This window comes from Macaca thibetana, chromosome 9, assembly GCF_024542745.1.
Source record: "Macaca thibetana thibetana isolate TM-01 chromosome 9, ASM2454274v1, whole genome shotgun sequence".
Lineage (NCBI taxonomy): Eukaryota > Metazoa > Chordata > Mammalia > Primates > Cercopithecidae > Macaca > Macaca thibetana.
Window position 1 is genome coordinate 79503046 of NC_065586.1, and position 17267 is coordinate 79520312.

The following is a 17267-nucleotide window of genomic DNA, read 5'->3' on the forward strand; positions in this document are numbered from 1 at the left end:
CATTTGCAGTCTATAAATTTGAGAAACATTTGAGGAATCTTCCTGTGTAGACTCTTAAAAATCGGGAGACTTGAGTCTAGCTAGGCCCATGCTCTGTATGTTACTTACAACCTATGTGGCTTTGAATGTAAAACTAACCTTTCTTTTTTTCCATCAGTTCAAAAATATACATTTTCACATCTGGACAGATAAATGACATAAAGAAAGTGGGCTTTGGAGACAGATATCTGGTTAGCAAATTGAAACACCTCAAATAAAATATATAGTAGCAATCCAAAAATATTAATCATTATTAACACTAAACTAATATTAGAGTAAAAATAGGCAGAACCTTTATATGTTATTTCTTTTTTTTTTTTTTTTTTTTTTTTTTTTTTTGAGAGGGAGTCTGGCTCTGTCGCCCAGGCTGGAGTGCAGTGGCCGGATCTCAGCTCACTGCAAGCTCCGCCTCCCGGGTTTACGCCATTCTCCTGCCTCAGCCTCCATTTCTGTAGATATGAGGAAGTTAAGAATTAGATTATTTTCATAGATCTAATTTGAATTTTATTTCTCTTTTCATTGAGTCACTTTGTTTTCATCATGCAAATAATACATATTTTTACTGGCTTCACAGTTGGCAGTAAAAACTAACGACATATGATCTGAATGTAAAATGTAAGCTTATTTCATTATTATACAATTTTGCTTTTTTCATCCTCCTCACCACCTATATATTGTGTGTGTTTGTGTGTGTTCATTGGGGAAAGAGGAAAAATTATAGAATTTATGACTTTTCAAAGCATTATTTTGTCCTGGATATGACATGCTGGTTATTAGAATACTTAGATCTAAAAGAAAGAGAGATAAAAGAAGAGAGAAAAAAATCTGTTCACAGTGCCTTGCATGTATGAACTGCTCTGAGCCTGTAAGAGTGAAGCAGAGGATTCCTGCTTAAATCATTTCAGGGTCATTGGGTTGGATGCCCATATGGACCAATTAGTTTTAAACAGTGAAAAAACAATGTTTTCCAGGCATAGACTGTACCTCTTGCCCTGGTCAGCTGTCTCCAGAAAGTCTGATGTATGCCACAGAGGGAACTCCTAAAAGAACATCCATGGCTCAGCACAAATTAATCACAACTGCTGGATGCAGAAAGACCTCATCCATACTGATGGTGTTAGCAGCATGCCTGCTTATGTGCGATGGATACATAATTCCAGACAGGACCAAACGTTATTCCAGTACTGTTCTTCTTAATGCAGAGCAGGATCTCAAAGCATTTTGTGCCATGGACTAATTGGACATTCTGCTGCCAAATGAAAAGTTAAATGCATAAGAAAATCTATGTAATATTACTAAGAAAATGTAGCATATTATTTAATTAGTGATATCAATATATTAAAAATCAAATATAAGGTTTTTTAATCAATGCATTATGTGACATTACCTCCCTATGGGTTTATTAATTATCATAATTTCACATTAGTAATTGGCATAAATAATATTTCAACAAATCTTCAATATAAATAATATGAAGGAAAATATATTGTGATATTTCTTGGTGAAATGTCAGCAATCCCTAACAATATCACTGTAGTTTGTTACCTACCTTTTTAACAGATGAAAATGTTAAATTATTATTAGAAGGAAGTGAAAAATTGTCTTCTGGAGACCGAATTTCTTTCCTCACGTTTTAACAGAGATCTCTAGCTGAGCTACTTATAGAGTACTGTCGCTATCTGTCTAGAAAAGCACACTAGAGTTTAATATCAAATATTTTATTTTCATTTTAATTGATTTCAAACTACAACTGTTCTTATAATGGGGAAAACATAGCAACAAAAATTAAAGACAGTTTGAATTCATTTTAATAAATGTATATGCTATTAAATTATATCCATGTTTTCTCATAAAAGTTGGAGGAGATTTTCTAGAAGTCAATTGTGATGAAATCTTCCTTTAAATTAAACCTTCCAATACACATATAATACAATATATATATTTTTAAAAACAGAAAGTCTATGGACAGCATTTTCCTATTCACAGCATACCATGCAGAGATTTTCTAAGAAAATGTATCAGAAATATGGCCGGGCGCGGTGGCTCAAGCCTGTAATCCCAGCACTTTGGGAGGCCGAGAGGGGCGGATCACGAGGTCAGGAGATCGAGACCATACTGGCTAACCCGGCGAAACCCCGTCTCTACTAAAAAAAATACAAAAAAACTAGCCAGGCGAGGTGGCGGGCACCTGTAGTCCCAGCTACTCGGGAGGCTGAGGCAGGAGAATGGCGTAAACCCGGGAGGCGGAGCTTGCAGTGAGCTGAGATCTGGCCACTGCACTCCAGCCTGGGTGACAGAGCCAGACTCTGTCTCAAAAAAAAAAAAAAAAAAGTATCAGAAATAGAAATTTTTATCAATTTCTTAAACTTAATGGGAGAAAAAAAGAAAATGTATACATAAGAATGTTAATTTTACTTGAAAAAACATTTCTAGTTAAATAATACTGAAATTCCACAGTTTCTATAATATTACAATTAAATTTATTATTTCTGTTCTTTTAGGACGCTTTTGGGGACAATCAGTGGGCAATAAATATAACTTCAATCTCTTAATTTTATATAGAATTATGAATTATTTGGGAATTATCTGTTTCTTTAGGCTGCAATAACAAAACATCATAAGCTGGATGGCTTATAAACAAGGAACATTTATTTTTCACAGTCTTGGAGGCTGGACATTCCAAGAGTAAGACACTTGTAAATTTGGTTTCTGGTGAGGGCCCACTTCCTCATAGAGGGTGCTACCTCCTTACTGTGTTCTCATGTGGTGTGAGGCAGGAAAAAGGAGCTCTCTAGACCCTTTTGTATAAGGGCATTAACCCCATTAATGAAGGCTCTGCCCTCACCACCTTACCACCTTCCAAATACCACACCTCTTAATATCATCACCTTTGGGGTTAAAATTTAAACTGATGAATTTGGGGGGTACAGCAGCATTCAGACCATAGCAGAAATTTAAACATTAGCGTAAAATGAGAAGACACAGAAGAGACAAAGTCTATACGTATAGTTCTTTCTTTGTGTTACTTTTTTTTTTCTGCCTTTTATTTAAATATTTTATCGACAGTACACTCAAGTATCTCCATTTGTAATTTTCTGACTAAATGTATTTAAACACAATTACCTCTCCTACTGTATTCAATAAAAATTACAATAATTTGGCCGGGCGCAGTGGCTCACGCCTGTCATCCCAGTACTTTGTGAGGCCGAGGCGGGCGGACCACGAGGTCAGGAGATGGAGACCATCCTGGCTAACACGGTGAAACCCCGTCTCTACTAAAAATACAAAATATTAACTGGACGTAGTGGTGGGCACCTGTAGTCCCAGCTACTCAGGAGGCTGAGGCAGGAGAATGGGGTGAACCTGGGAGGCGGAGCTTGCAGTGAGCCTAGAACGCACCACTGCATTCCAGCCTGGGTGACACAGCAAGACTCCGTCTCAAAAAATAAAAAAAATAAAAAAAATAAAAAAATAAAATAAATAAATAAATAAATAATTTATTACAGTGATTTTTTAAAATATACACTGGGTTTTAAAACACAAGGCTGAAGCAATTAAGCCTCTCTGGATTTTCATTTCCTCATTTATATTTTCTAATGGCCCTTTAAAGTATTTTTTCCTCATGTAATGATATTAGTTAAAAAGAGAACCCTATATATTGCATGAAAAGTGAAACTCCAAAAAGATAGCATAACATATACTTTTTAAATCTCTTTTCTTTTTAATTTTAGGCTGAACAAGACAATGGTCATCCTCTTCCTGCGTTTGCCAGTCTACACATTGAAATACTGGATGAAAACAATCAAAGCCCATATTTTACAATGCCCAGTTACCAAGGCTATATCCCGGAATCTGCCCCAGTGGGAGCAACCATTGCGGACAGTCTCAATTTGACCTCACCTTTAAGAATAGTAGCTCTGGACAAGGACATAGAAGATGTAAGTTAAATACATATTTTGCTCTTGTTTGTGTAACAAATCTCATGTTATATTTCCATTAATGGGAAATATGACAAAGATACGGCTACTTAAACTAGAGAAGAGAGAATTAAGTCACTATAAGTGAGTTCTAGTATCATAATTTAATTCCAAAACAAGGATATTTTTAAAAAGTATCTTTGAATTCAATAACTAGTCCTTTTCAGCTTGCAGATATTCAGTATACGTAAGAAAATGAATATTTTACTTGATGTTTATTAAACGACGAGGGCAATATTTTTATTAACATATGTTGAGAACTGTTTCATATAATTGCTGATAAAGCAAAAATAGTGGTGTTACTACATGAGTAAAAAATCATGAAAGCACCCCTAGATTGTGATTCTGGGAGTCTTTTCTTCAAGTCTGAGGGCATCGTTATGAAATAAAATATATTTGAGGCAGCTGACCCAATCATAATTCTGCCAGTGACTCTGTGGATGCTAACACTTCACACATCATTGTCGTTTGTTTTTCTGGCACTCACACTATTTACATGAGTGGGAAATGGTCCAGGCTGAGCAAATCAGAACACTTTACCTCCTTAGCCAGAGTCAATGTTATAAAGGGACAGAAAATCTATACCAGGCTAGCCAGAATCCTCCCGGGAATTTACAATGGAGAACAGAAGGGCTGAAAGACTTTGGCATCATGTATTAGAGAAGTGGAAATGAATCTGAAGCCTTTGTAGCCACATTTGCTGACATCATGAGAAAGCCAGTTATCAGCGGGAGAGAATGAAGCCTGAGAGATACACACAGAAAACAGACTCCCATTGAGTCCCTGTCTTTTAAGTTGTAAGTTCCCCAGAGGTATTCTAATTCGCGAAGATTTTCCTTTGAGTTTGTGAACTACCACAGTATCCTCACTGCAAAAATATGTATACATACGTTTTGTGTATATATATAGAGAGATATATAGATATATACACAGGTATACATATACAGAGATAGATAGATAGAGATATAAATATATACACAGGTATACATACACGCACACACACACATACATATATATATATATATATATATAAACAGCAAGTAAGAAATCCAACTGTGTTTGGATTATAAACATAACTATTTGTAAAAGATAGTTGGATTTCTTACTTGCTGTTATATAAGTCTTGACTCAGCCATTTCTCTGTTAACAGTGCTTGCTCTTAGATAGAACTTTTTGTGATGATGGAACTACTGTGTAACTGTACTGTCCAATATAGTAGCCTCCAGCCTTATATAGCTATTGAGTACTTAAAATTTAACTGGACTGAAAACATAACTTTTAAATTTTGCTTAATATTAATGAAATTAAATATAAATACTCACGTGCCACTCATAAGGCAGCAGTGCTCTAGAATGTTCCCTAATATCTCATTACACATAGCTTTATAATCACTTTAGGAAATTGGGAAGGTACTTTCAGATTTTTTTTTTCTCTTTCCAAACAAATTTTGTAACACTACGCAGAGGATATGACAATTCTTGTGGGCACTCCACCTTTGCTTTGTTTTCTTCTTCCATTCCAGCTTTTTTTTTTTTTTTTTAATCTTTCCTGGTCTCTCACATTTAGTGTCTTCTTAAACCACAAGTTTTAACAATATCTAACTGTCATTGAGTTCTCAGTACATGTCAAACAATACAGTAAATACGTTTTTCTTGCATTAATTCCCTTAAATTTCACAACAAACATAATAGATGCAATTATCCATATTTCAGAAAGGGACATTAAAGCTAGTTTAAATGCCTTACCATGATCAGAGAGTTAGTAAATAGTAGAGATGGACCTTAAACCAAGGTTTATGGAAAACAATGTTCTCAATTTTAAGCACTCTATATTTTATATACTTTGATCATAGTTTGACTATAATGATAGCTGAAGAATGCTCTAGGTTCTTTTCCTAGAAAAGTGAACACATTAATCCATATACAGTTTCATATGCCAATCAAGAGAATTTAGGGATTCTCTGATGTATAGTGAGTTTCATGAGTCACAGGAAAAAAGTCTTTACTGAATCCCCACTAGAAAACAAGTAAAGTCACCTTAAAAACATTAATCCAGGCTGAGCAAATATATTTTGTAGATCTAATAATGTCCCACAACTTTTAGTGCAGATTTTGCTTTTCAGTTGAATACATACTCATATTTGATGTAGTGACTAATCAACTTGAAAGTGTACGACAGCTTAGGTCATAACTGAATAGATATGTGGTTAGAAAAATATTAATTTATCTTAATAGGTAGGTGGTTAGAAAAATGTAAATCTTAAAGTTATGTAGTTTTAAGTTTACACGATAGCAAAATTTATGTATTTATACTTTCTCAGTGTGTTCATATTATCTAATGGTTACACACTAAGCCATATGTTTGCCTGTGTGTCCCCATACTTGTCTGGATTGTCTGTTCACTTCTAAGTTACAAATGTTAAAATTGTGTTCCAAGTAACTTTGTAAAACACAGTAGTACTCACAGGGCATTGATGAAATAAAGTGGAGAGAGCTCAGGGTTCTAAAACCTTTGAGGAACACTACTTATAATTCAACTCTTGGAGATTTACCATGCCAGTTAGTCTGTGACATGCTCTGAGGTGTTTTTAAGGTATGTCTTCTTGGGGGCTTGGGCTTTGGATTCAGACAGATCTTGGCTTGACTCCTGGTTCCGTCATTTAATAGCTGTATAACATTGTGAGTTTCATACTCATCTGGTACCCGCTCTTGTCCAGTCATCTATGTGGTAGCAATCATTGCTGCCTTGGCATGTGTCTTTTGTGGGGACTGGCAGGAAAGGGCATGGAGAGAAAATTTCCCTGAGATGATGCCATGTACATGGAGAGTGACATGCTTCATAACTTTTGTAAAAGTGTCAAGAAATTAATCGGTATAGCTGATCATTTGTTTATTACTTAGACTCACCCTCTTTCTAAAATAATCTATGGTGAGTGACTGTCATCAGGTGTTCAGAGAGTGAACAATTATGCCTAGTCCCCTAGTAATAAAAGTTTTAAAAATATCATATGTAGTTTCTGTATATAAAATATAAACAAGCTCATAGAATATTAGAAATAGTTTAAACTTCCAATACTATATGAAATCTTCTCCTAAAACCCATTTCCCAGAAATTGCTACATGTTTTATTATGGTATGCAACCTAGAAACCTAGAAGTCTTGCTTGATTTTTATGTTTTCTTTATTCACCACAACTAAGAAATCTTCTAGATCTTCCTATTTTGTCCCCAAATTATTTATTTAATCTCTTTTCCTCTCTCTATCCTTATAAGCATCACCTTATTGGTATGTTATTAGAATTACTTCCTGATATTCTTGTTCTCTTGATTTCATACTCAAATCTATCTTCTGCAGGGCCATTAGAGTGATTTATTCAAAAACTCAAATCTAACATGTAACTATATCCTTCCTTCCTCCCTCCCTCTCTTCTTTCTTTCTCTCTTTCTTTTCTTCGTTTTTCTTTTCTTTTTTCTTTTCTTTTCTTTTCTTTCTTTCTTTCTTTCTTTGTCTCTTTCTTTTTCTCTCTTTCTCCTTCCTTCCTTCCTTCCTTCCTTCCTTCTTTCCTTCCTTTCTTTCTTTTTCTTTCCTCCCTCCCTCCCTTCTTTCCTTCCTTCCTTCCTTCCCTCCTTCCTTCCTTCTTCTTTGTTTTCTTTTCCTTTCTTTTCTTTCTTTTGACAGAGTCTCTCTCTGTCACCCAGGCTGGAGTGCAGCATCACGATCCAGTCTCACTGCAACCTCTACCTCCCTGGTTCAGTGATTCTCCTACTTCAGCCTCCAGAGTAGCTGGGATTACAGGCTTGTACCACCATGCCCAGCTAATTTTTTTGTTTGTTTGTTTGCATTTTTACTAGAGACAGGGTTTCACCATGTTGGCCAGGTTGGTCTGGAACTCCTGATCTCAAGTGATCCACCCACCTTGCTGGGATTTACGGGCATGAACCATGGCATCTGGCCCACATTTCTATCTGATATAGTTTTATGACACTTATTCCTCTAGAGAAGAAATTTAAGCTCAGGCAGTTTTCTGTATCTTGATACCTGAGCATGTTTGCAGCCTGAATCTTGGAAACTTCCTAATTCACCTATAATATTTGGCAACTGCTTGTAGTTTCTTGCATGTGCCAAGCTACATCATTTTTGCTCATTATGTGTTCTAGGCTTTGAAATCTTTCATCTGTTGCACAGACTGGCTTGGATAACATACTCAGTGTTTAGAGCTCACCTCAGGCATTCCTTCATTCAAGAATCTTTCCACAGTATTCATTATCCAATTTTAGTTGCATGCCCCCCTCAGTGCATTTCTCTAATTCTATACTTCCAACTTGAAAATAATATCTTTCTCCCTCATGAGTTTACATCTGTTCAGAATAGGTCCTATATCTTAGCAACTTTTGTATCCTGAAAAACTAACACAGTTTCCAGCACTTAATAGGGTTTAGAAACTCTTCAATAAACTCATAAATCCAGTCATTATTGAATTAATGAGGATATCTAATATATGCTTCAAAAATCCTAATGATGTTGCATTAAATATTTCACATGGTGGCCCATCCCATGTCTGAACAATTCTAATTCTTAGAAAACTGTTCCTCATACTGAGTTGAAACCAGTTTTCTTGTGATTCATCCATTATTCCTTAAAACTTCCATTTGCTTGCACACAAAATAAATCTGTGAAATAGTCATTCATATATTAGAAGGTGGATTTATGTCCTGATTCATCTGTTTTTTACAGACTGAGCACCCTTTATTTTTATAAAGTAAATTAGTTCATTTCTGGGATTTTCAAAATATCTGTATTATCAAGAGAAAACTTTAAAGCCTTTTTAGTTTATGGGCATGAATTTTACTACAAGGTAAAATCATGCCGCTCTCGGCTGGGTGTGGTGGCTCACTCTTGTAATCCCAGCACTTTGGGAGGGTGAGGCTGGAGGATTGCTTGAGGCCAGGAGTTCCAGACCAGCCGAGGCTGCATACGGAGATGCAGTCTTTACAAAAATAAACAAAAAACTTAGCCAGGCATGATGGTTCATGCTTGTAGTCTCACTAATTGGGAGGCTGAGGCAGAAGGATCACTTGAGCCCACTAGTTTGAGGCTGCAGTGAGCCACGATTGCACTACTGCACTGTGGACTAGATGACAAATTGGGAACCTAACTCAACAAAAAAAACAAAATCCTGTTGCTTTTGAGTGTCAGAATTAGTGACAATGATCATTATAGGGATAAACTCTTTGAGAGAGAGAGCGTACCACCTCATACAATATCGGCGTAGTATTAGAGATTAAGCCTCAAATGTAAAAGTGGAAGTTGTCATTGCAGGGGTGGGCTCTCAATAGTTGCTTCAAACATAGCTATTCCAGATGGTAAATGCCAAGAAGGGGATAAGTTTGGATCCATTTGCTTAAAATTTAGGTTGCGTTTTTCCCTTTAATTTAGTGGAAAGTGAATCATGTTTTAAGAAACAGTAGCCAGGAATGTGAGTTGTGATAGTATTCACAGTGTAGATTTTAAGTAAGAAAGAATCCCGAGGGCCACAGTAATACTGAAAAGGAAGGAAAGAAAAATATTTGCACCAGTGTGCCTTTTTTATAGCTATACAGATGTATTCACATACATACATATATATATACACACACACACACGCATGTATACATATATGAATCATATCGGTTTATACAGTATGCATTTTAGGGTACTTGTACCACATCATAATTTCAAAATAACCCACAATATAAGTGGAATAGGTAAGGCAAAGGTTTTAAGAGACATATCTGAGTCCACCAGGTTTTCAGTGTCAGAGGTACTAAAAATTGATTATTGAATTCTGATCGTAAAAAAATGACAAGAAATAATCAATAAAGATTACCCATTCGGCTTGTAAAAAGATGCTTATTAATTTTTAATTTCATATAAATTTGTTCCCCTGCATAAAGTTACTTTAATATAAAGAGGTATCTTGGATATTTAATTCAATATACTCATAAAGCAGTATGCTTCATAAATATTGTTATTCCATTATATGTGGGTCACAATACGAATAGAATAATTGTATACTCTGAAAACAGTTGTCAGTCTAGTGTGCTGGAAGTGGTTTGCTTTTTCTTCATGTGTGCGGTTGTGATCATTTACATTTACAATATTTATTTCATGTTTAATTTGCAAATAGGTTCCACCCAGTGGAGTTCCTGTAGGTACTAGGTGTTAAGCTTGTGATTGTTCTGTTGTTAATTGCTGTGGTTTATTTCCTTGTTCTTTTTCCTCTTTACTAAAACATGTAGCTTTAATTCATTATCATTTATAAGGATATTTTCAAATACTTTATATAAATGTAAATATACTTTATTGGTTTAAAATTTAAAAATATTTTAAAATTAAAAAAGGTAAAAATATTTATATAATCTATTGGTTATAATACTATGAAATTTTGTAAAATCCAAATTTAATTGTCAACTGAGACAAAGACTGCTTAATTACTAATGTTTTCTCAGTCCACAACAAATATTGATGATTTATCATGACATTCTTTGTAAAACATTGTAAGTTTGAAATTGAATTTTTTTGAACTAAATACTCAGGCAACTACTATCAAGTAATTAAAACTGGCTGAGGAGATACATTTTTTGGTCATTTTTCTCTTATACTTTGTCATCTATATGTATGCTTATATATATGCATGCATATATATGTGCACATGTCTATACATGGCTGTGTTGTATGTGCCTATATATGTGCATGCATATAGTCTTGTGTGTTTGTGATATATTTATTCCCATTAGAAACCCCAAGTTGGTGTTTAAACAGTAGACTCTCATATTTGAACATAGTTTTATATGATAGAATGTTTGTTTATTTTGCATTCATATGTTTACCCGTGTGTTTGCGTATGCATTTACTTTTGCATTTTTTTCTGCTTTTATGTGTGCATGTCAGAGCTTATTTTATACTCTTAAAAAATAAGATGCAGATAAGTGAATTAATATATCATACTTTTGGTATATACTGCATGGATATTTTAGGCTAAAATAAATATTACCTAATATCAGGGGAAACTAATATTTTTTAATCAACTCTCTGTGTGCCTATTGATTTAACACTGAAATCCATTTAAAATAAACTTATAGACACGACAGCTACCTAAATTCTACTACCTCTATTGGAATATTAAGCCAGAGTATTATTTGTCCATATACATCCCAGTCTATGAAACTTATAAGCTATTAACTCTAACATGATTAAAAGAGTTGCAAATATACAAGTGTTGACTCGACTTACTCTTTAGGAATTGCAAAATTCAAATGTATTTGTGAAATTCAAACTGTTATCAGAATGCAGCTTGACAAGAAGGAACTTAAGTTTATAAAGAGATTTAGAGATGGATATTTGCACATTGTTTCTTACCAAGAATTTGATATGCCTTTCTTGTGAAGAGTAGCAAAGCCTTTAACTGTAAATAATGTCAATCAAAACAATAGGTTAGTTGGTACTGATATGTATCTATTAACATTTTATGTTGACTGTAATCCCAGCACTTTGGGAGGCCGAGATGGGCGGATCACAAGGTCAGGAGATCAAGACCATCCTGGCTAACACGGTGAAACCCCATCTCTACTAAAAAACACAAAACACTAGCCGGGCCAGGTGGCCAGGTGGCATGTTTTTCTGTTATTTTTCCTTTTTACCATATTGATTATACCTGTGTGTATTTCAGTATTTTGTATTCCACGATATAGGTCACCATCTTTTGAATAGTTTAGATCATTAATGAGTAAATATCTAGTTAAATATTTTTTATCTTTAGAAATTCTTAATATTTTTATCTGGATTTTTGCTATAAATTTCAAACATTAACTTCTAGGTGATGAACTAATAGCTACATTATTTATTCAACATTTGAAATGATGTCTTTTTTTTCAAAGACAAAAGACCCAGAGCTTCACCTTTTTCTGAATGACTACACCTCAGTCTTCACCGTCACACAGACTGGTATTACTCGCTACCTCACCTTACTTCAACCAGTGGACAGGGAAGAACAGCAAACTTACACCTTTTCGGTAAAGAGCTTTTGTATAAATATATATATGTATGTATGAATATATGTATATGTGTTTGGATGGATCTGAAAGAGATGAATGGTTAAAACTGAAAAGGTCATCGACTTGGGGGAAAAATACATTATTTTCAATACCAGAGAGAAGATCAATGAAAAATTATTTACATGTATCACTCTTTGTTTGTAATTTGTGTAGCTATATTAACATTCTTCCTTATAGAAAAAAAAAAAACTTTTCAAAATAAAAAAAGAAAGTGCGAATTTCAGTCTTTACCGAAGTCATAATTGTCTTAAATTGAGATACAAATAATTATTGCCTAACCTTTTTTGTTGTTGTTCTTGCATTTTTTATTTAGTCATAAGGTTGAGCCAGTGATTCTCAAGAGGGAATAAATTTTCCCTCCAGTGAACATTTAGCAACATCTGGAGGCATTTTTGTTTGTCACAATTGTGAAGGGGTACTATAGGCATTTAGTAGGTAGACATAAAGGATGCTGCTAATTGTAATACAGAGAACAACCCCCCACAATAAAGAGTTATCTGTCCCAAGGTGTCAATAGCACTAAGGTAAACAAATCATGGGTTACGCTAATCAAGAGGGAAAAAAGTAAAAGTTACTAAAGTTGTGCTGTAAATATGAGATAGGGAAATACACACGTAAACATACATACACATGCACATAAACACGTAAATAACAAGTATAGTAGGGTTGACAGTTAAATAAAAATAAAATGTAACTTCTAAGTATATTCCAATTTTTGAATCAGACACAGGAGAAAGATGAGCTAAGAGAAAGCACAAATTAAGATATATAGAAATTATTCCTGGAGAAGCCTACACAGAAACAGATGAGAACTTCCAGGAAAGTTTATGTGATGGTTAAAAGTTAGATACAAAGTGGATTTAGACAAAGATGGTGGTGCTGTAGCACTGATTTGGCAGGCATTGTTAAAATGTTGATAATGCATAAAATATCACAATTAAATGATGCCATTTAGTCCTTTGAAAATTGCCATTGGATAAATTACTGTGATACAGTGTGCATCTAGGGAGTCTACCTTCCTGATGGTATAAACATATTGACTGTAATAGGACTATTGTATGCAAAATATGTAAATGCAAATAATATTTTCCAATTAAGTTTTTAAGGATTAAATTGTAGTTAACCCTAAGAGTCAGCAATGTTACTGACCCACTTTAAATGATATTTTGCATATCTGATTATTTAAAATATGCCGGGAGTTGAATACCTTAAAACAAAATCTTCAATACTTGCTTCTTATCATATTAGAACACTTTTAGTATGTGTAATATTACATCTTTATTACCTCCTTTTATCAACAAAATATTTTTGCACCCTTTCAAATTGTAAGATTACCTGTAAGAAACGTGTTAACCTGTAAGAGCAAACTCTGTACTACTTATATTTGCAGAACATCTCTATTAAGTGTATTTTTCTACTCCCAAAGATAACAGCATTTGATGGTGTACAAGAAAGTGAGCCAGTCATCGTCAATATTCAAGTGATGGATGCAAATGATAACACACCAACCTTCCCTGAAATATCCTATGATGTGTATGTTTATACAGATATGAGACCTGGGGACAGTGTCATACAGGTAACTACTCATATGAGTGTACACTCAAAGTTGCTATGTACATGGGCATTATATATTGTGTTCTTTAAGAAATTACTTGGCCGGGCGCGGTGGCTCAAGCCTGTAATCCCAGCACTTTGGGAGGCCGAGACGGGCGGATCACGAGGTCAGGAGATCGAGACCATCCTGGCTAACCCGGTGAAACCCCGTCTCTACTAAAAAGTACAAAAAACCAGCCGGGCAAGGTGGCGGGCGCCTGTAGTCCCAGCTACTCGGGAGGCTGAGGCAGGAGAATGGCGTAAACCCGGGAGGCGGAGCTTGTAGTGAGCTGAGATCTGGCCACTGCACTCCAGCCTGGGCGACAGAGCGAGACTCCGTCTCAAAAAAAAAAAAAAAAAAGTACTTAAGAAACAAAAATTGATTTCACATTTATTGTAGAGCATAATTAGTTTAAATAGCTTTAAATTTCTGTTACTTTTCAAATAAAAGCACATCTGGCAGGGCATGGTGGCTCACGCCTATAATCCCAGCACTTTGGGAGGCTTAGGTGGGTGGATCACAAGGTCAGGAGATCCAGACCATCCTGACTAACACGGTGAAACCCCGTCTCTACTAAAAAATACAAAAAAAAAAATTAGCTGGGCGTGGTGGCAGGCACCTGTAGTCCCAGCTACTTGGGAGGCTGAGGCAGGAGAATGGCGTGAACCTGGGATGTGGAGCTTGCAGTGAGCTGAGATCGCGCCATTACACTCCCCCTGGCCATCTCAAAAAAAAACAAAAAAAGAACACAAAAACCAAAAAACAAAACACAACAAAAAAGCAAACACACACCCACACACACATAAATAAAAGAATATCTATATGGACTCTAAAGGAGACTTAACTGGTTATTAGAGGTAAACATAGCTATTTGTTGGTAGTAAGTGAATAAATGCTTGGTTGTTACTTTCAAAAAAAAAATAGCTATTTGACCAGTTTATATTTTATTAAAATACTGAATACATTAAATCTTCAAATTACTTTTCACTACTGTAGAAATTGATTAAATTTCACTTGGAGATAAATACAAAAAACTGCTGCCAGGCGCGGTGGCTCAAGCCTGTAATCCCAGCACTTTGGGAGGCCAAGATGGGCGGATAACGAGGTCAGGAGATCGAGACCATCCTGGCGAACATGGTGAAACCCCGTCTCTACTGAAAAAATACAAAAAACTAGCCAGGCGAGGTGGCGGGCACCTGTAGTTCCAGCTACTTGGGAGGCTGAGGCTGGAGAATGGCATAAACCCGGGAGGCGGATCTTGCAGTGAGCTGAGATCCGGCCACTGCACTCCAGCCTGGGCGACAGAGCGAGACTCCGTCTCCGAAAAAAAAAAAAAAAAAAAAAAAAAAACTGCTTTAGTAAATTGGTACATAATCCCACTAGATATTGGTTACCTAGATAAAATGTAATCATTACAGCAGAGAAAATTTAAATTAGATAGTAAATGGTACCTTTGAAAACATGTAAGTCAGGCAACATCTTCATTCCTGATTTATCTTATTTTTACCATTATCTGTGCTTATTACATTTAAATAAGTTATTTCAAACACACAAACACACACACTTTTTTTTCTCTAGATCTTTTCCTCTCTCATCAAGGTCATATCCCTTATAATATATGAAATTAACTTATTTTCTTCTTTCCCTCACTCCAAATTGAAAACTCAGGAGTTTAGTAACTTTGGCTGCCTTGTTTGGCACTGTAATGCCAGCACATGGCAGACATATTAGCCATGCAGTAAATATTTATTCCAGGGATAAAACATCGCTAACTTTGCATTAATTGCTAATTAAAATTAGAAATCATTCAGTGCGGCCGGGCGTGGTGGCACACACCTGTAATCCTAGCACTTTGGGAGGTCGAGGCGGGCAGATTTCCTGAGCTCATGAGCTCGAGACCAGTCTGGGCAATATGCTGAAACCCCGCCTCTACTAAAATAAAAATTTTTAAAAATTAGCCAGACATGGCGGCATGCGCCTGTAATCCCAGCTACTCTGGAGGCTGAGGCAGGAGAATTGCTTGAACCCGGGAGGTGGAAGTTGCAGTGAGTCAAGATGGTGCCACTGCACTCCAGCCTGGGGACAGAGCGAGACTCCGTCTCAAAACAAAACAAAACAAAAACAAACAAACAAACGCACACAAAAATGCGAAAGAAAAAAGAAATCATTCAATGTGATTTTTTTTGTTTGTGAATTAAGATATGCTTTCTTGAGTTCTATAGAAGGGGTGACATGATAGCCTGGGGACTGGGAATTCAACAGAACGTTTATTCCATTTGTAAATAGTGTCTGCTGTATATTTAGTAAAGAGAGAAAAAAACGTTTCAAACTGCTACAGTAAATTTTTTAATATATTGGTATGGTACTTGTCACATTAATGAAATGAATGTGTTTTAAAACATTTGATTTCAGGGCAGAACTCTAACTAGTTTATGTCTGTATTTGTGGCATCTGTATCTATAGTTCATGGTATATAGTAGATGTTTAATACAGTAGCTGCTGATGGCACAAAAGTTACTGGGGACTACTACAGAGGGAGAGAGGGAGAAGGGACAATTGAAAAATTAAGTATTGTGTACTATGTTCAGTGTCTGGGTGACAGAATCAATCATACCCCAAACCTCAACATCATGCAATATACCCAGGTAATAAACTTGCATATGTACCCCCTGAATCTGAAATAAAAGTTAAAATTATAAAATAAAATAAGTATAGTGTAGCTACCTAATAAATGCTTATCTGAGGATGAAAGAAAGGAAGACCCTTAGACAAGTAATAATGAATGAATAAAGATATGAAAGAATGAGAAGCTGTAGATACATGGCTATTAGTTCCAGTCAATTGATGGACCATGAGAGCTACATTTTTCTGTGCTAAAGCACCTTTTCACAGGTAGAAAAACCATATTTTACATAAATAAAAGAATGACAATTATTGTCATGTCCTTATTTAATTAGACCTGATTTTCATCTCTATGTCATAATTGGAAATGAAAGTAAGTTTACACAGAAAAACAGCCAACAGGGAACTACAAAGTGTGACTAAGAAAATCATAGCAATTATATGGAGAAACTGTATCTCAAAAATGTTTGCCTTAGGGGATCAAAGGCTTATTTCTCTCATTTGAAGTCTACAAAAGTTAATTTCCCTTATGTATCTCTTTGTAAAACGAATATTTCCTTGCCTTTAAAGACTTATATTTTACATATTTCCCTGAACTATACAGATTGTGAAGATAGATTGGTATTTGTGTCAGCATGCCTACAATTTAAAAAATTATTTAAAAGTCAACAAATGAAGCTTTATAATTAGTATTTTAATGTTATTTCTGGTATGTGGTAGAAGGATGGTCTTGCTATAAAACATACTCCAAGAACCTAGACATAAAATAGTTCTCATTGAGAGAATATATCTAAAACAAAGAAACTAATACAGAACTCTGATCTACATATACCCTTTAAGAGTCATGGCCTAGGTCCCTATGCTACACCTCGTCACAACCCTGCCTTTCCCCATTGACCTGACACAAGATACATCAGTTTACTCGGTGGTTAGTAAACTGATG

The 17267-nt window shown here is 35.4% G+C and overlaps 1 protein-coding gene across 3 annotated transcripts in view; it reads left to right on the forward strand.

Moving 5' to 3' along the window:
* PCDH15 (protocadherin related 15) overlaps positions 1 to 17267 on the forward strand; it is a 1784920-nt gene that overhangs the window by 1418867 nt on the left and 348786 nt on the right. For all 3 annotated transcript variants that reach the window (XM_050805159.1, XM_050805156.1, XM_050805157.1), the window contains 3 exons: positions 3771 to 3977; positions 11932 to 12066; positions 13535 to 13684. In XM_050805159.1, the coding sequence (XP_050661116.1) occupies positions 3771 to 3977; positions 11932 to 12066; positions 13535 to 13684 (492 nt within the window). The remainder of the gene's footprint in view (positions 1 to 3770; positions 3978 to 11931; positions 12067 to 13534; positions 13685 to 17267) is intronic.